The sequence below is a fragment of the Pezoporus occidentalis genome, unplaced genomic scaffold (genome assembly GCF_034315485.1).
Source record: "Pezoporus occidentalis ecotype Australia unplaced genomic scaffold, CSIRO_AGI_Poc_V1 ctg27, whole genome shotgun sequence".
Taxonomy (NCBI): Eukaryota; Metazoa; Chordata; class Aves; order Psittaciformes; family Psittacidae; genus Pezoporus; species Pezoporus occidentalis.
In genome coordinates this window covers 12,315,819-12,335,975 of record NW_026914611.1, presented here as the reverse complement: position 1 = coordinate 12,335,975, position 20,157 = coordinate 12,315,819, and the positions used below count along the sequence as shown (strand labels likewise).

General features: G+C 39.1%; 1 protein-coding gene across 2 annotated transcripts in view; it reads left to right on the top strand.

The window, feature by feature from the left end:
* Nucleotides 1-18,633, top strand: part of EFNB2 (ephrin B2) — a 49,438-nt gene extending 30,805 nt beyond the window's left edge. The window contains exons 3-6 of one of the 2 annotated variants that reach the window (XR_009965975.1): nt 8,734-8,826; nt 9,583-9,696; nt 11,292-14,203; nt 17,977-18,633. Coding sequence is in view for 1 of the 2 variants with exons in the window: in XM_062624726.1 (XP_062480710.1) it covers nt 8,734-8,826; nt 9,583-9,696; nt 11,292-11,674 (590 nt within the window). In the remaining variant the exon portion in view is untranslated. Of the gene's footprint in view, nt 1-8,733; nt 8,827-9,582; nt 9,697-11,291; nt 15,155-17,976 lie in introns of those variants that run through there. The other variant, XM_062624726.1, reaches the window with a different exon arrangement.
* Nucleotides 18,634-20,157: the final 1,524 nt, after the last annotated feature.

The following is a 20,157-nucleotide window of genomic DNA, read 5'->3' as shown; positions in this document are numbered from 1 at the left end:
AGCCTGTGTTGAAACTCAGTTCCACCTGCCATCCAGAGGCTGCCACAGCAGATTTGGTAGCAGAATAAAGACATTCTTGAAACAATTTGTGTAGCAGAAGGGAAAAAAAAAAAATTAAAAAGAAAACTTAATAATGTTATACTACTAAAACACTAGTGAAATATTAAAATACGTATGAACATAATTATTACAAGTATCGGTTCTCCTGTTTAATTACAGTTTTTCAAAATTTCACACACTGCTCGATTAACATTCTCATCCCATCAGAGTTTCTTAAAATGTACTGAGATGTGCCTATGTGATAATTTCTAAAAAAGCTAAACCCCTTAATTTCTTACAGTGAGTATTTGAACTGGAGGTCCTGTAGCACCTTGGAAAGTCACATTGCTTTATTTCAGCAATGTTCCCTCATTAAGTTTTGCTCCATGGGTATTCCAAAGCTCTAAACACAAACATAAGCATACTGCAATCAAAACAGTGCTTTACTTCTGATCATCTTTGCCAAACACACAGTCATCCCATGGTATCATAATTGATCTCAGTACTAAGGTGCCAAACTCTGTGTTGCTGAAGGATAGTTAGATGATGTAAATAGCTTTTTGTGTTTTGCAATAAAGCACACTTTTGTTGTGCTTGATGTAAAAGCAGGAGATGAAGGTATTCTTTTATTGAAGCAAACATGTGGAAAATTGCTCTAGATTGTTGTAGTGCAGAGCATCTCCCCTGAAAAAAATGAGGTTCATCTATAGGGCAGACTCTGAATGTGGCACTTTATTAGGGTTACTTCTGGACTCTGTGTGGTCAAAGCAGATAACATCATGTCCGTCTAAATTGTTCTGACCATGAGACTGGCACATTTTTCATCTATAGTGTTATATTCTAAACTGTCACTAGGCATTAATTCAGTCACTGGTGAAGTCCTACCACCTAGAGATGAACTCTGCCTCAAAGTGATGTTTTCCACTTCAGTGCTACTCGTATAGCAATTACTGGGTCATTAATATCATTGCATGCAATTAGTGACAGTAGAATGAGCAAGAGGTTTGTTATTTATTTAATATGAACTTTCACTATAACCCTTCGTTATCCAAGTGCTACAGACTTGTGCAGAGAGATTTTCAAGGCAGATGAACATTCTTCAAGAGTGGGGTAGGGTTTGTACAATACAGAAAAATAGGTGCTCACTTAATGTTAAAGCTTCTGCTTTTGTTCGAGCAAGCTGGCTTGTCATTAACAATAATCAGTGTAACTTGAATGCTAACTAATTCTATTAGTTCTGTTCAGCTGAACTGTTAAGCAAAGCTTGTTGTGGTGGTGGGGAGATACTGCTCCCCATCCATGACAGACTTCTGCCAGTAGTGTGCTGGGAGAAAGGATAAACTTATGCAAAATACCTGTTTGTGGTTGGTGAAGTTAACTAGCTAGTAATCTGCTTTAGATGCATACTTTCTGATATACACTGAATACATCATAATTAGTGGGCTTGCATCTGCCACAGTTACTTCAGCGCTCTCAAATATATAATTTGTTTATGTAAACTAGAAGCAACCATGTGTGCAGTAGATCATTATCTGACATTTCTCAGAGTATGTGAAATATGGAGCTGAAATACTTTTAGAAATGTTTAACTGTAATGAAAGACTTAAATTGTCAGTCATAGGGATACAATATTGAGACGCTTTTTAATTTTTGTATAATCTCTAAATTACTCCAAGACAACTTGCACTGAAGCAAGTAGGATTTTGTTGTGGGTGGATGCTGTGACCTTCTGTAATAGATAATTATTCAGCCAATAGTTTGCTGTTTAGTGCACTTCAACTGTGGTATTCCTTAACCAAGAGATAAAATGGTGTTGTTTTTAAAATGATAAGCAACAGAAGCTCGTCAGAGCTCAACAGCTTTTTTGATGCTTTCCAACTGTATCTTGCTCGCTCCTTTTCCCTTTATGACTTTGTTAACATAAAGGACTTTATTTATTTATTTACCACCTGTACTCTTGGATGATGCTGTGTCTCCCTGGAATTAATAAAATCATTCTGAATGTAGGATACTTTACAAGAACTCTGTCCCTATTCTGTGCTTAATACTTGGGCGGTCCTTCTCAGTTGGATGGTATGAGATACTGGAAGGGAGAGTCTGTGGATTTCCGGAAGTGTGCCTGGAATTAACCAACTGGTATATAGTAAGGTATATTGCAGCACAGAACTGATTGCCCTGTCTTGCTTCTGTCCTCCACAAATGGAGACTTTTGTGGGGAATTATATAAAGACCCTTGTATCAAGAGTCTCATCTAAGTACGCAAGTCACACAGTTTGCCTTTGGACAAGATATGTTTTAGAGCAGTAGTTAGCAATGTTAATCACAAGGTTTCCCTGTAAAGCCTCTGTCTTCTTCCAGGTAAGAAGAGGCCTGTTTTTTATTTACTTCATTTAGTTCTGGTTTTAGCTTAACTGGGGAGGGCATTGCTTACTTGTGCAGAATACTATCTGTGGATACTGTTTAGATACAAATCCTGAGACATACAACATAGGACTTAATTTTAAAAAACAACAAGAATGAGAAGTGGAAAAGAAGGGATAATTCTTGTCCTTTTCTTTACATGAAACTGTCGCCTCATATGTGGATAGAGGGAAAAAAGGCTGACTTCAACAGTATTTATAAATACTCTATAAGCTTTAGTTTAAGAGAAAAACTTGATTTGAAGAAATGTGTGGAATAAGACTGAGAGAATGAGAGTTTCTGAAAGGCCTTTAGGTTGAGAAACTCAAAATCCTGCTTCCACCTTGATTTTGCAAGTAGGACAAATGAAAACCAGACATGGTTAGAAAACTGCAAAATTATTGATAGACCATTTTTACACATTTTTCATGACTGTCTTGGTGTCCTAAATTGTATTAATTGAGCCAGTTCAGAAGGTTTTAATCTTTTGTATTAAAGACTCTCTGTAAGATCGGTGGAAAAGTTAGGGTGTGATTTTATTGTCTGTAGATAGCAACACAGACAACACAGTGACAGTACTCCATGCAACTATCCATTATGCATTTAAGTTTTAGCTCTTACAGTCCAGGTTTCACACTGCTGATAGTTAAATTCTGGAAGACAGTTTCTTCTTTTTTTTTTGTTCAAGTGAAGGGTTCAGTGTCAGTCTCACTAAAAGTAAGGGTAAACCGTTAGTAGCTGGTAGTAGAAATTGGTGTGTGTATCTTTTCTCTAAACTCTCTGCAGCTCACTCAAGCTTTTACCAAGTGTTTGCCAAGCTATACCTGTTCTTTGGTGAGTGTCCTGAACAATTTTTTCCATTTGTTTCAGATCTCCATGTAGGTCTGGCATTGCTAATAAGTGGAGTAAGGAAAAAAAACCCATTTCATTTAATTAAAACACTCTGTTACCTCAGCTGCCTTGTTCTTCATCCCTGGCTGGTCTAGAAACACCTCTGTGTTGTGATCTGTGATTCGTGGTTTCGCAGTGTGTGATTTCTGGTGTTCTTAAATCTGTCCCATAAATTTAGATAATTTATGGGAAAGAAGAAGTATTTATTTGGTGCTTTGCTAAGACAGTCATTAAAAGGACCAAAAGCAGATGAAAGCAGTCAGAGGACAAATGCACAATGCCTGACCAAAATAGTGTTCTATTACTTAGTAAAATAAAAAAACCCTCAAAAACTTTACATGCGCTTAGTAATCCTGTGAGTGCATATGAGATCAAGTGCAGCTTTGCTTTAAGAATAACTTCTTACTGCTGTTAGATCTAAAGCTTTCATGGATTTTTGCTGCTGTTCAGGCTCTTCCATTTCATTTCTAAACACAGCTGGGGAAAATTGGAGGCGGGTAGGGTTATTGGATTTTATTTAGCTCTGATTTCGAAAAACCTGTTTTCTGATGCTGAATTCAAGCAGTATTTAAGGAAAAAAAAAGGTGAAAATCACCACCATCAGACAGTACTGATCTACCCCAAAGAAACTTGTAATTCTCATTTTTCTATTAACAGGCCCATACCAGCAGCAATTAATTCTTGATGACCTCGTCAATGATATGCCTTTAATACATGGCCAAATGGCTTGTATTGTCAGCACAATAAGGGGGGGGGGGGCTAAACCAGTTTTGCCCTCACCCATCAGTTGGCATCACTCATTCATTCTTACAGTCTGTGGAAACAGGAGAGGTCACAGGAAAACTAAGTATGATGTTCATAATTTCTTTCTTTAGCTATGTAGTGTTGGTTCAAAGGACATAACATTTAATTTGCAAGTAGGTAATGTTTCTCATAATTCTAAAACATAAAAGTATGGGTAATAATTGTGGCAGAATTACGAGGCTGAGATTTTTGTCTGCTGTTTTTCTTTTAAGTAATTGTGATGGCATTTTTTCATTTTGTAATGTGGGTTTTTAGGAGTGAAGGAAGTTGAATTTTTGTGACTGTGCCTTCATTTGTAATCTCTTTGTGAATGAAAAGCTATATACAGGCACAAATCCAGCAGCTTAATTCTCCATCTGATTAGAGCAATGTTACCAACCTGATAGGTTGGAAACAGCCAAGATCCATGCAGTGGCTTAGCCTCCTGGGAGGCAGAGTAATAACAATCAAATGAAGACATATTAAAATGTAATATTACTTCCTCTCCATGGGGACTGTATAAGAGTCATAGCCAGGAACTATTCTTGTCAGCTGACTCTGTTTCGCTCACTGATTCCCTGCCTCTGCATTTATGACTAATGTATTTCAAACAGTAAATAACACTTGTGAAGTTTTAAAAACAAATAAATGTAAAACATTATACATTGATTTACATGACTTGCAGGTTTTGGGGGTGGGTATTTTTTGGCTTTTTGTTGTTGTGTTTTGGGTTTTTTTTTGTCTTTTTTAATAACATATTTTGAAGAAGAGACAGAGCTGGAATGAAATCCTTTGGTCTGAATAATTTCATTTCTTGTGTAAAGGAGAGGGTATGTTAAGGCACTGTTTTATGAAACTGAAAATCTATACTAGCTTCTCGAGTAAGTGTGTATCAGCAGACTCTTAACCATAATTTCATAACTAGTCAATTTTTTCTGAAAGTTGAAAACCCATCTCTTAAATTCCTTATAAAATGGCAGCTGCTGATGTATTCAAGGAATGCAGACACACAGTGTCTGTGTACGCAGAGCTCAAACATCATTTTTGATTGGCTGCTGTTAGTATTGCCTATAAATTATGATTTTGTCAGAAAGTCTTAAAATTATTAGAGATTTTAGGGCAATTATATGTGTTTATTTGTAGGTGTGGTTAAACTGTCAACTGAATAATTCAGTGTGCTTTTGACTGTAATTATTAGTTTTGTAATTGACACCAGTGGAACAAGATGGGTCTCAGAAAATCAGAGGTACCTATCCATCAAAAGATTTAAAAATATTTTGCTACCTGTTTAGCAACATCGTACTTGAATTTAGTTTCCTATGTGTTGCTGTGTTAATACAAAGTGGCGTGGGATCCTGAGAACATTTAATACTCATGAGAAGCTGTGTCAGTCATTAATGATGTTTATTAATGTCAATATTTAAAGAGTATCTCATCTTCTTAGCACAGGGCTGTATGTAAAATCTATCACGTTTTAAACCTATTTAAAAAAAAAAAATGTACAAACTGTTCTTTTTTATATATGTATATAAAAATAAACTGGAGGGAAGGTCTAGGTTTTGATCGTACAAACACACCGGGGAGTAGCTGTTCCGTTTTAGACACAAGAAGATTGTGTTATGTTTCTGTGTTTATACCCAAAACACCTATCACAGACACTGGTGGTTTTTTTTGAAATATCCTTTCATTGTGAGTAGAGCTCCAGGTACAGGGTCACTTTGATGCAGAAATGAGAGTGCGGTGGAGGAGTCTACATGATAGTGGGTATAATTTTCATTTGGAGATCAGTATAGAAAGGCAGTGGCGAGTGTTTGAGGAATATTTTGTGCTCACTCCCTTGTTTGACTTCTGTACACTGAACTGTCAAGGGGCATTAGCAGTATGAAACTATATTTGAAACTATATTTTCTCTGATGTCCCAGATTGCTGCTTTTTCTCAGTGCAGCTTTTCAAAGCTTGAAATGATGTGCTTAAAACTGCCCACTTTGTTCCTGGTACACTAGGGATATGTGAGGTTGTATTTCAATAGTCTTAATAAATTCTGAAACATAATTTCTTCCAGTGGCCTTGGGTAATTGTCGGTTTAATTACAGGGAGCAGCTGAGATGGAAACTTTGCTTTGTCACTGAAATGCACCTCTTTGAAAATCCCCTGTTCCTTGGGACGTGGCAGTCTGTACTCTGAGCTATAACATAGGCTTTTGTGAAAACCCCTTGAAGAACAGTGGAAAAAGTGAATACTTCTGCAAATTCATTCATCTGACATCAAAGCTAAAGCATTCTTCTAGCAAGCGAGGCAGATTGAGCTCTCGTAGGCACACAACCAGACTCATTGTACATCTGGGCCTTCCCGTTTGGAGACTGTATTTGAAGTAATTTTGCATTCTTTTTGCCATCTTACTTTCTTATTCTGTACTGAGGTCAGACTGCATCCTCTGCATCTTACTGAGGTCTCCTGCTCTGTGGGTTAAATGGATAGGCCTTTAAAGACTAAAAAGGCATTGATGTTAAGAAGAAGCAGTACTGTATTCAATTAAAATCAAGTAGAAGTGTTTAAGGTAATGTGAGCCCCCAGCACCTTGATTAAAAAACGAACGAAGGGTAGCAGAAAATGTGAGGCAATGTCAGTGTTTATTAGTTGTACTTTCAGTTGATGCTCAGCTTTGGTATTTCTATTTACTGCTTTTATTCCCATGTCCTTTGCTGGTACATTGGCAAATAGGTCATAAAAAACACTTTCAGCAAAGATACATTTGATTTATGTCCAGAACAGGTTCTTAGTATTGATTTTTTTCCCCTCTGGAAAAAAAAAAAAAAAACAAAAGAAAACAAAACTATATGTCTCCATTATTTTCTGAGCATGGCAATGCAGTGGCACATTTCAGATGACCTTTTATCTTAAATAACTCAATATGTTCTTCTGTGTTTTAAAAAGCCTTTTTGCAAGTTACAAAAAAAAAAAAATGTAATTGCATATGTGGCCATTGTAATGTTTTTACAGGGGGGGAGGGAACAAGGGGAGGAACTGGGACGGACCACATTTTAGGAGAAGGGAATTTTAGGAAAAGAAAGCACAATTTGGGAAGTTTGTATGGTGGCCGTAATTTGAGTTTGTCACAAAGGAGGCAAAGTGGAACAAAACCAAGAAGTAGATCAAAGGCTAGGAAGCAGTGTTCAGCGGTATGGGGTTTATATCTTTATGGCTAGAGAGAAGATTAGAGCAAGAAAAATACTGCTGTGGGGCTAGGAAGACATTGCGAAAGAGAAAGGAAATATACATAGGCTGCATTTGAAAGAAAATCCCCAAGGAAGGCAGAAAAAGAAGGAGGGAGAATTAAAAACAAAGATATGAACAGTGTGAAGCCCTGGTTGAATTAGATCCCGAGCTGAAAGGAGAAGGCAAGAAAGTGATGCTTAAATATTTTGCCACAGCCACGACAAGTACTGAGCTCTGCTATATCCCATTTTCTATTTGTTTTCTCCAGTTGGTGGCCCGGTAATGGTGCATGTGTATATTGTACCTGTTTGTATGTGTTTTGGGCCTGGAATAAACAGCTTCAAGAAACGACAGTGAAATTCCCACCTCTAGGGCAACCAGAGTGGGAAAACCCGTTTCACTCCCTAACTAGAGAAGCCAGAGTCCACTGCTGGTGGACATGTCTGCATTACCACCATGACTGGGGCACCAGCACACGTGCCAGCAGTGGATGGTGCCTGGCGTGGTGTGGGGTGGCCACAGTGCCTACACCCGCGGAGCTGCCAAATGGTTTCCCAGCAGCTGTTGGGGTTTTGCAACCAAGGGTTGGCTCGGGCGGCAGCAGCGGCGCACCCCTACACTATGACTCAACGTTTTGGATTCTCTGAGGGAGTTGTGCTTGGTGCTGGAATTGCGTTGCAGTGTCAGCTTGTGGCAGGGTTGTGTGTTTCCAGCCAGCACCTAGATAAGAGTGAACAATATAAACAGAGGGGAAAGCACCCATTTGTTTGTATGAGATCAAAGGTTTCCGTGAGAATAGTGTGTTCCCCCCTGCCACCCGCCCCCACGGAGGCTCCCCAGTGCTGAGAAAAGTGAGATTGTACTTTAAAATATTAAATGGTTTCCCAATCAGTGTAGAATCTCGGCTTTCACCTGGGTCTTTTGTATGCATTCACTTCTTCCAGCAGGAGATTTGTAATAGAGGAAGCAGGTGTAATGTGGTGATTATAAAGATATTGTTGAAGGGGGGAAAAAAAAAGAGGTGAGTTTTCAGTGCTTTGCTCCTCTGAGCCTTCCAGGGCTTCCTTTTCAGCTGACTCCCATCACCCTTATAGCAAGGTGCTGTGTTTTCCGGCCAAGCCAGTCAGTCAGTCAATTGTGCATAGAAAAAAAGGTTACTGGGTAAATCTGAAACCTTGATAACACATTCCTCCATTTGTATATATTGCATGGCTTACCAGTGTATTCATTCCTTTGGCTTCCAGCATTTCACAACCTGCCATAGGTCAGCCTGAGCAACAAGAACAGGTCCTGGTAGATTGAAAGATTTCTGCTTTCAGACATTCATGTTCACATCACTTTGCCTGTTGATTTCCTGTTTTTTATTTATTTTTATATTTTTATTTTTCTTTTATTTTTGATCAGCAACATCAAATGGGTCTTTGGAGGGCCTGGATAACCAGGAGGGAGGGGTGTGCCAGACAAAAACCATGAAGATCCTCATGAAAGTTGGACAAGGTAAAGACCATCTGCTGTTTCATGAAATCACTTTGATCAGTCTCAGTGTCCTTTTAGTTTTCAGGCTTCTTTTAACGGTGTAAAACAGGGAGCCAGCGGAGTCTAGTGCAGTCATTCCTCCCTTTAGTCTGAAAGCAAAGCCTATTTTCTCTTCCTAGGCTACTGACAGATTTCTACAGAAGGAGGGTTAGTGTAATAAGATCTCTTCATTGGAGAGGTCCCTAGAAGTAAAGGTCACCTGGGAATAGTGTGTTTCAGTCATTTTTATTTTTATTTTAAAAACAAAAGCCACAATTCTAATGCTCAGAATTATTTAAAATACATGAAAGGAGGGAAGCTAATATTTCTATAGTTTGCTTGTTACAAATTCTGATTACAGAGAGGTTTTTGTTCATTGTCTCTTTCCACATATAGATAACCTATTGTGCTGGAAGAAAGAATTATTCTTCTAAGTAGAGGTTGGTTTAGTAGTCAGTCAGCTTCCTTAGTTAAACTGAATGTCATCTGCAAAGGTTTTCTTGCCAATTACAGGAGTCCCTATAGTTTCTGCAGATGGCCTCACAATTTAAACCTCTGAAATAACTAATCTGATCATTTTGCTTTAAAAGGAAAATTACGTTCTTGTATCTCCCAGTCCTCTGCATAAAGATTCTTCTGTTCAAAACCATTTGTGTCTCACAAGGTACTGAGAGCCAGCTTATAAGGCTCCTTACCATCAAGCACTGAAGCTGCATGAGCCATCTTTCTCTCCCCCAGATCCCAACTCGGCAGGGCTGCCCCGGCACACGGATCCCACCAAGCGCCCTGAGCAGGAAGCTGGCACCAATGGGAAGAGTTCCACCACCAGCCCTTTTGTGAAGGATCACTCAGGTGGGTATGGTGGCAATTGTACCTGGGGTGAGGCTCCAGCCTTTGTCCCCAGATGTGTTTTATTTTACCATTAAAGTGCCAAAAAGACAATTTTTTTTCATACTGAAATGAAACAAAAGCCAGTTCTAATGCTCTGGTGGATAATGTCTGGGAGCTGCAAGTTCTGGCAACAGCTGCTCTCTCCCCTTTTCTACTCTGCAGTAGAAGTTAATTACATCTTGTGAGAATATCACTCATTTACAGGAAAGTTTTTGGACAGGACATTCACTGAGCAGCTTTACAGTGGTGAATGCTGCCTTACATTTTGTATTCTGGCAGATGAATGAGTCTTTCTGTCTTCCCATATAATACATTATCAAGTGGTTCTTGACAGCAATTTATAAAGTTTATTTTAAGGCATTTATAATTAATGTCCTGATCTTTTAACTGACCATATAAAGTCTGCACTTGAATGGCTGGACTTTCACTAAATTAAAAGATTTGCTTTTCTAAAATAATTATCTAAGCAAGATAAATACATGGTTCCAAACAAATATCTTCAGGATGCATTGACAACATTAGATGACAAGAAAAAACCTAACTCTTAAGACCCATGGTCTCTGGAAGAAAGTTTGGTGAATTGGAAATGCTAGAAAGCAAAACTTTCTGGCAGTTGATTCTGGGATTTCCCCAAATGGCTGCAAGTTTTCCTTGCCAATTCTGTCATTAGTTACTGGGCTAATGAATCTTTGATACAGTGGTCACTGGCCAGGGTTCAGCTAATTCCTACAGAGGTTCCAGGAAAAAAAGTTCACAGTTACGTGCACGTGGTAGCTGCAGCACTCTTCCACCTGTGAGTTAGGATCAAGATGGGGAAGTCCAACTTTTCAAGTGACAAAGGGTCAAGTGATCTTTCATTTAATTTTTGTGACAAATACTATGATGGGGTGACAGCACAAAATATTCAACAGAAACAGTGTTTCAGCACATGAGCTTTTCCTATCTACCAAATGTGTGGTGGTGTTTTCTTGTAAATAAAATGTAAGTTAATACAAGCAGATACGTGCCAGAGCCATTTTGCCTGTCTCCCACACTGCCTCAAGCTCCTTTGTTTTGTGTGCAAGCAAGAGGAGTCCGTGTAAAGAGGCACTAAGAATGGTTTAGCTTAAATCGATGCTTGAAGGATAAAATAGCAGAACAGTGTGACACTGAATAGAACCAGTTGGCCTGAGAATTGCAATTTCTGTGTTATTTTCCCCTGCAGTTGTATCCCACCCCTCTCTGCTGCCTGGGGCTGGCCAGCATCTGTTAAAAGATGCGGTGTGCATTAAAGGCTGCCTTGTCAGTGCCAGTCCTTGCTGCTGATGGATGATGATGTATGAAACAGGGTGGTTTGGGAGCAGCACAAAAGTGAGACCAACAGACACAAAGTCTTGTTTAATATTGATTGCTGACTTCGGCTGTTTGCATTTAGCTATCTAACAGGGTAATTGGTTTGTCAAAGTTTAGCTGTCAGTTAATTCTTCCCAGTGTTGCTTACTCTATACATTTTAAGCAGTGTAAGTGCGTCGCAGCATGGCAATAACATTTGTTTATTGTATTTCTGTTCTTTTCAGGATCTAGCACAGATGGCAGTAAGGCTGGGCACTCCAGTATACTGGGTTCAGAGGTGGCCTTATTTGCAGGGATTGCATCAGGGTGCATCATTTTCATCGTCATCATCATCACTTTGGTGGTTCTTTTGTTGAAGTACCGGAGAAGACACAGGAAGCATTCCCCGCAACACACAACAACTCTCTCACTTAGTACATTAGCCACCCCAAAACGTAGTGGCAACAACAATGGTTCTGAGCCCAGTGACATTATCATTCCTTTAAGGACTGCAGACAGTGTCTTTTGCCCCCACTATGAAAAGGTCAGCGGCGACTATGGACATCCGGTGTACATAGTTCAAGAGATGCCTCCTCAGAGTCCAGCAAACATTTATTACAAGGTCTGAGAAACACGCAACCAACTCTGTGGTACAGTTGAGTCGTAGAGGAAACTTGCTGGTCAAATGCTTTCTGTTGGAGTTTGTGGTGACGCCTTGTGCACTAGCATTGACTCAAGCACAGGGGGGAGAAGGTGACAGCTCTTTCTCCAGGAGCCGACATGAGCTGGACAGCTTACCTAGTCTGTAGAATTCCTATCAGTGAAAAAGTATTCACTAAAAGCTGGAAGACTTTTATGTAGAAGATGCCCATTCTGATTGCTGTACTGTTTTTACATTCATCATCCTCAAAGCCATGTGCTGCAGGCATTCAGGCATGTACAAAAGCCAAGGGAAGATGGAGTGATCTGTGGATGTTAATAGCTCTAGGCATCCTGCGAAGGTGCTCTAGGATATATCAAGCTTGAAATGCAATCTTCTGACTTTTGTGTGTCTCTCTCAGCATGTACTGGATTTGTCACACAGACCTTGGTGTCTAAGTAAGACTTGTTAAAGTTCTCTTGCTTTTAGTCTGTCACTGTTCCATTTGTTTCTGTTACTGGGGCTCTGCCATCCTTCACATGAGATTTCCTTTCACTCCACCTCCTGAATCACTAATCGAACATTAATGTTTGGAGATCCACACTCCATCCATCTGCTACAGCAGCCTCACTCGAATGGGTAATGCATTTATAGAAATCGTGTTTGATAGTAAGGAGCCTTCCAGCCAAAAAGTTAGGCTGTCAACAAAGTCAAGAGCAGAACTGGGTGATGGATGGAAGGGCTGACTGCAGTTGCAGTTAATACTGCTGTCTCAGAAATAGAAGCTGGGAAGAAAAAAAGAAAACAAAACAAAAACACATTTAGGTAGCACAGCACTTTGGTATGCTAAGTTTTAAGAGGCAAGTAGGAGACACAGTAACACACGCAGTGGATTAGGGCTGCATTTGAAGGAATTCATGGTTATCAAATACCAGTGTGCAGAAAAAAAAATAGTACCTTCAGTACAATAGAACAAAGGGATATTGTTAGTAAGTGAACAAGCTTGGAGAGGACAAGACAATAGCAGGCCGCTGAGGATAGATTAGGGGAGGGCTGTTGTGGTACTGGCAATAAAGTATACAGCTTTGAAGCTGTAGCAAAAACGTCTGCTTTGGATGACTTTTAAGCAGACTCAGCTGCTATACTGTCACATTCTGTTAAACACAGGGAAAGCGTTTAAGAAAATAGCAGAGAGCAAACTGAGCAAGATGACTGTAAGCCAACAGGTCAAATGAGCTGTAATTCTGTCACTGGTAAAGTTGTGGAAAGAAAAAAACCCAAACCAACCAAAAACCAAACCCAAAATAAAACCCCAACACTTTCTCATCTCTAAGAGAATTTCTTTCTGACTGAGCCTTTTGACACTTTGGTTTACTATAGTGCTGTCCCTGCACAGTGAGTTTAGGTACTGTGACTGACACAGCCGTTCATTGGTGCTCTGTTGAAAGTTAAAGCACATATGGCAAACCTCTTGCAGTCCGTAAGAATAAAATAAATTATGACACTGAGATGGAGAAGGAAAATAGGTCTTTATTTATAATAGGTGTATAGAACACAAGGGATATAAAGTGTTTTTCTTTCATTTGTTCTTTCTTACTTTTTTGTTTTGGTTTGCTTTTTTTACTAATATATATTTTGAGATTGCACAGAATCTACACCAGAAGATGTGAAATTCTTTTGCGGCAATTAAATAGTCTTAACTTGTCATCATTTTGCATATATATGTGTGTGTGTATACATAAATACACACATATATATGTCTTTATATGCATATATATGCATATATACGTATACACACATTTTTTCTCTAAAAAGAAACTGCTTCTGGGAAAAACATTAGCCATCCAAAAATAACAATGGGAGCATATTAAAAAAAAAAAAAAAGAGAAAAAAATTAATCCAAAGCATCTCATACAAGAAAACTATGAAATATAAGGCTCGAAATATCAGGAAGTCAGTGTTACTGCATCACATATTTAACAGTAACAAGGCGTGCCGGCATTATTTTGTGTGTTGTGTTTTCCCTTGCCTTACAGGCTGATGTGTTCTGTAGATTTCATTGAGGTTCGTAGATGGGGGTTTCAGGTTAAAGTTTTCTCTTTAGCATGGCTGTTCCCTACAGCTCCCACCCTGGGGAGGAAATAAAAAAACTCTTACTTTTATATGTGCTATGCAAATAGACATTTCTAACATAGTCATGTTACTATGGTAACACTTTGCTTTTTGACTTGGAAAGAAAATGTAGCAACAGCATTTGGGGATCTCAGACCTCCAGTGAGCACCTGCAAGGAAAAAAAAAAGAAAAAAAGAAAAAATATCTGTCATAAAAATGATCACTCTTTGTTTCCTGAACCTGAAAATGATGTTGGGATGTTGGTCCAAAAGAGATACAAAACAAAACAAAAAATCCCAACCCATGGTTCTGTGGAAGGTTACCATGGTGACTAACTACAGTACATATGTAATTCTTTTCAACAACCCTTCCTTTCTGTGAATCCATCCATACAAGGTTCTCTTGTAAGTCATTAAGATTTTATTTTGGGGAGGGGGTGTACGGGGGAAGGGAAAAGATGGGTTTACTGATACCAATTTTTATTAAATCTATGCTTCATCAGTTAGCTACATTCTAGTTATGTACTAAACTGTGAAAAAAAAAAATCAGATGAATTGCTCAAGAGCAACCTGCAACCATTTGAAAAGAAAAAAAAAAAATGTACTGTGCATCTGTTTTGTGTCTGGTGCAGAATTATGACAATCTACCAACTGTTCCTTTCTTTGACGTTGGTCCAGCTTTGAAAAGTTACTGTAAATGCCTTGCTTGTATGATCATCCCTAGTCAACCGACTTGGAATTTGCACCATCATGTCTAAGTGAAGATGCTGTAAATAGGTTCAGATTTACTGTATATGGATTTGGGGTGTTACAGTAGCCTTATTCACCTTTTTAAATAATAATAAAAAATCCCACATGAAAACAAGAAAAATGGCTTTTCTTAACCAGATTGTGTATATAGAGCAATGTTGGTTTTTTATAAAGTCTGAGCAAGATGTTTTGTATAAAATTTGAATTTTGCAATGTATTTAGCTACAGCTTGTTTAAAAGCAGTGTCATTCCCCTTTGCACTGTATTGAGGAAAAGGTATAAAAGGTTGCCAAATTGCCGCATATTTGTGCTGAAATTGTGTACCAGGTATATTTATTTAAGAATTTCTTTGTCCAGTTTGTAAGTAACACAGTATTATGCTTGAGTTACAATTTTTTTGTTTTGTTTCGTTTGGTTGGTTTTTGTTTGTTTGTTTCATTCTGTTTTAAGACTAGCCGGTCATAAGTTTGAAATCTGCTTTAGTTCCACATTGCAATTAGTTCCCAGAAAATGAAAATTATGAAAATCACATTCCACATCTGTTTCAAACTGAATTTGTTCTTAAAAAAATAAAATATTTTTTTCCTATGGAAACCTTGCTTTTAAGTATTTTCTTCTCTGTTTTGTAATTTTTTTTCTTCTTTAAAAGATGAAAATTAGAAAGCCACCACGCCTGCCTCCCTTTGCGTGTCTTTTCCTCCCTCCCTTTCTTCCTCCCCCCTTCTCTCCCAGCTCTCCACCCTGATTGCTAATGGTTTATGGGAAAGAAATCTTATAATATACTGGCTTCTGTTAACCTACTTCTTTCCTGGGCTTTCTCTTACATATATCAGCAGATTTAACAAAACACATGGATCTTCTGTTCTTGGAAGTCAGAGAGCTTTAGCACACAAGTAATTGCCAGACATGGAGTGGGTTTATACTGTGGGTAGAGTCAGAGATAAAAATACGTGTGAAGCCTTCTGGGTGCTCTTGCTGTCACTGCTGCTCCTGAGGAGGGGGAGCAACAAGCTTGAGGGTGGCAGGGCTGAGTGAGAAGGGACAGGAGATGGAAGATGTTTGGAGAATGGCTAAGGACTGGAAATACTGCAAAGTCAAAACATCTCTGCATGGTTCTTTCAATAGGGCCATGCATCATCCTGTCCATGCTTTATCGCACCTTAAGGGAGGTGGGGGCCAACAAGCAGGTGACACAAGCCTTAATACAAACTCTGTGATTGCATTGCTGTGATTTTCACTAGGACAACCAATTCTTTCATTTAATAAATAATACCTTCATTCTTTTACAAAGCCCAGCCGTTTTCCTTACTGAAAGTAGAGCATCTTCCAGTTTGTTAGCAGGGCTTAAATGGTGTGAGCATCTGTGGAGTAACGTTGTCCTCTACAGAGGACAAAGATACTCTTGGGAGAGTTATGTGGCCCAGTGGAAGGCATTAAGTCCCTGTGGTAGAGCATGTGAGCATCCTCTGACTTCTCAGTAAATCACCTGGGCCTAATACTGCATATAAATCACTGTAAATCACTTCAGAGGAAGCAGACTTGCATACTTGGAGGCAAACACATACTTAGCTGAATTGGGACTTCACTCCCTGATTTGTGCTTGCACACAGGCGATTTCACTTGCTCATTTCAATGGGTTGTTGTGAGGGTCACCACATTGTTAATATCTGTGTGGTGTTCGGGTCTGGTCTATACTAAAAGCTTGCCTGATACAGCGATCTGTTAGAGCTGTGACTAGCTTAGTAAAGACTAAGGCTATTGTTTTTATTTTAGGCCTTGGTAAATACTGGAAGGTGGTGATAAGAAAAATAATTCAATAGTGTCAAGTTTACATGGCATTTTCATTAGTTTCCCTTTTTTCCATCTATGATAAACATATAATTATAGCTGGCTTGTATACTGATACCCACACCCCCCTATTTTTGTCACTGTTATAGCAATAAGGGAAAAACCGTTGCTATAAACAGTGTCTCAATGTGGGGGGGGGTAAAAAATGGTTGCTGGTGTAGCTATATCTGTATAGTTATACTTTGGGACAAGGATGCTGGGTTGATGAGAGGTCCTTGCATACATATCTCAGCAAACATAACAGAACCTCCACTGAGTCTGCTACACTCATCGTAGAAAACGGTATGTGCCTTAGACACTCAGCATAAAGTTACTGACTTACAACCAATCTTTTGTAATTTGTACAGGAAAAAAAATCATACTTGCATTTTGCTGATGCTGCACTATTAATTATCAAATAAGCACAAAATCAGGATTTACTGCCTTTGTTATGAGACTGGGTCCTGACAAGAACCAGCCCAAGTCAATAGGCTCTGCTAAGTGGAAAATATAATTTACAGTTGTTATCAATCTAGAGCAGAATAAGTATCTCTTACACCAAATAGTGCCTCACAATGTAAGCCCAGTGATGTTGCTGCCTAGATTTAAAATGTTACACCTCTTTCTTTATCCTTTCTCTATAGCTTTGCTGTGATGCATTCATCAAATGCTCAGTCAGCAGCATGCTCGTTTTGATTCTGTGGGCACCGTAAATTTTCTTTTTTGCAGAAAAGCTTAAAATTGTGTAGTGGTTAGCAAAATAAAGGAAAATGAAAACTCTGTCTTTCTAAGAGACACTCTCCATCTTCATAGCCACAATAGACATTTTGGTGGAGAAAAATCCCAGGGTTTAAAAGCACCTAACATACTCATTCAACAGTTCACATGTCATTACATGAAACATCAGATCAGAAATCAGGTAATATTTGTTCTGGAAAAAGGTGGGTGTTGAAGGATATACCACAGTGTATTCATGATTGTGCCATTCATAATCTGAATGGTGCTGGATTCAGCTGGCTGAGCTATCATCTATGAAATAAAAGAGTATCTTTCACATGACTCACAGAAATACTTTGATGCTTAATTAAGACATAATGCAACCCATAGGAGTCACCCTACACATAAAATCATGGGGCTGATGGTGGAACTGGAGTTCCTGTTGGAAAAAGCATGCAGATGATACCCTTGCCCATGCCTGGGTCTCCTGATGATGAGTGAGGTGCTGGCAAATGGGGGCTGGTGTCTCTTGTGAAACTGGGCCAAGAGTCTGTCCACACGTGGTGAGGATGAGGAAGGGATGCTGCAGGAGGCTGTTCCCTGAGGAAAACCTTGGAGCAGAGGGAGGAGGTGAGAGGGAAAATGTACAAGAAGGCAGTGACTTCCTGAGGAGGAGAATCCGAGACATCTGTAATGACAAAAACCTGGGGAGAAATCAGAACCAAGATGACAGGCTCAGCTGTGGAGATAGTTAGAGAGACAGTCTTTACAACTCTTGTAAAGGCTTCGGTAGAAAACAGATAGCAGCAAGCAGAAGAAAAATGTTGACAGATGAAAGTCAAGTAAACATAGCATGTGGTAAGTGTTGGCTTTGTTTTGAGCAGGTGAGGAGGCCAGATTGTTCTGCTAGACCCTGAGAGGAGAAAGAGCCTGCATGGGATGGAGAACTGAGACAAGAACTTAGTGTTTTCTGCAAGCTGGGATCCTGTGAAAAAGAGATCAAGGATCTGCAGGAACTGAATAACTGTATGACTGTTAAAAGTCTAAGCAGCAGAGAACCTTGTACATAGCTGTCATAACCTCTGGAGCAGGACTTGTGTTTTCATAAGTGTATTGACAGAGCCTCATGTGCTTAGGCTGCTAAAAAAGTACAATTAATTTAATAATATGGGGAATCCATTGAGGGTGGGAGAATGGTTGCTTCTACATCAGGCCTTCAGTGGATGTAAATTAGCATAGTTCGCTTTGGTATCTGATCCTGCTTATCACAATTCAGAATTGCACATACCTAAGCAATACTCATACAGATTTTATTATACCTCTTAGCTGTGAGAAAGTGCTTTATAACAGTGTTGTCCTGAATATTACCAAGACTGGACTCAAAAACATACCAATAACAACTGCTTTCATAAGAGACTACTTGTTAAATGCCATAAGAATTCTAATTTGTATTTTATTGCACATCGTCAGCAATTTGCTGTATCTGTTCAGTAAAAGTGGGCTGGTTTGCTAGCAGATGTCTAATAAAGATTGATCACCTTCGTGTCTTTTTGTCCTCTTTTCTAATATTTAAACTCATTCCTTCCTGCTCCTGCATTCAGTTCTATTCCATATGCATACTGCTGGGCCTGGAGGTCTTCTCTCAAATTTCCACTATTGAGAAAACGGTGACTGCTTTCCTTCAGCCTGTTTATCACATACCCTGATGCCATGCCCTGATCACCTGCTCAGTGCACCGGCCCTGTCAGTCCCAACACCCTTTCTGGGGCTTCATATCTTCCCAGATAAGGTTTCACTTTTGGACAAAGCTTAAGTTGCTCACCGTGAAAGTTTCTTTTCAAATGTTGCCCTAGGCTTTCCTCCTTTTATATGACTGGCTCTGGATTTTAGCTTGTGATAACTTTTTCATGAAGAAAAAATGAATAAATTCTGATGAAACACAGGAACATTCCTTGTACCAAGAGTGTGTTTTCTTCTAAGCCCCTTATTTTCCAATCAGCTTTAGTTTGAATTTTTATGTGGCTTTATCTCTTCCTCTTGTATTTATTCAATTGCATCTGAAGGAAAATAGCATGAGTAAGATTCCTAAATACAATTTAAATATAGCTCATTTCAGTCTGTTTGGTTTTACATCTCCAGTGATCAATGCATTAAGCTAAAAATACCTCAGAATATTTTGTCTTGTTTCTCATAAATTAAAAAAAAAAAAAATCTGTTAAAATATCTGTCAGAAAAGTGTAAGCACTTCACTTTGGAAGGCACCATTCAAGCACAATTAAGAAACAGTGATTGGTGTGCAGCTCAAAATTAAGTGAGCATATTTGAAAGACAGAATGACTTTTGACAAAACCCAATATTTGGTTTTGTTTTGTTTCCTTAAGTCAGCTCAATATTATGAAGCAGGAAGTGCTGCTAGTTTTACTGTCGGTGCACCAGCCTGGTGGCAGCCAGCTTGGGGTTTATTTATGTAGCTTTGTCCTTTCAGTGTCTTATGACGAGCAGTGGTAAAACTAAAGTCTGGATGCTTTGGCCACTGGTAGGTGTAACCTATGTGATTGCACACAATACAAGGGATTTATCTGAAGACATTGTTCCTGCAGGAGAAACATAAATCCCTTTTGCCAGCTCCCCTCCACCCCCTTCTAGTGCTGCATTTTGAAACAGCAGACTTTTTTCCTTTGGATTTTTCACCCAGTGTAAATATTTCAAAGACAGCATCAGAACTATATTTATCAAGTTTTAGAACAGTTTTCTTTTCCTGTGTAGCTGGTTGCTTGCAACATTTCCACAGCATCCCCTCACTCAAGGCACCATTAATAGACCAGTGCCTCCAGATGAAATTTGCATCAGTTTTTTGAGAGATATCTTGCCGCTGCACTTTAATTATGTCACGTTACTGACAGATCAAAACACCAATACACCTTGGTCCGGAAAAAGGCATCATCCTTGCTCATAAAAGTTGTAAGGACTGATTTTGTTTTCTCTCTTTCAGTCACCAGCAGTGAGGGATTACCCTGGGCTGTTCAGGCTTTTGCAGGGAGGTGGAGAGGAGGTGGCGAGGCCAC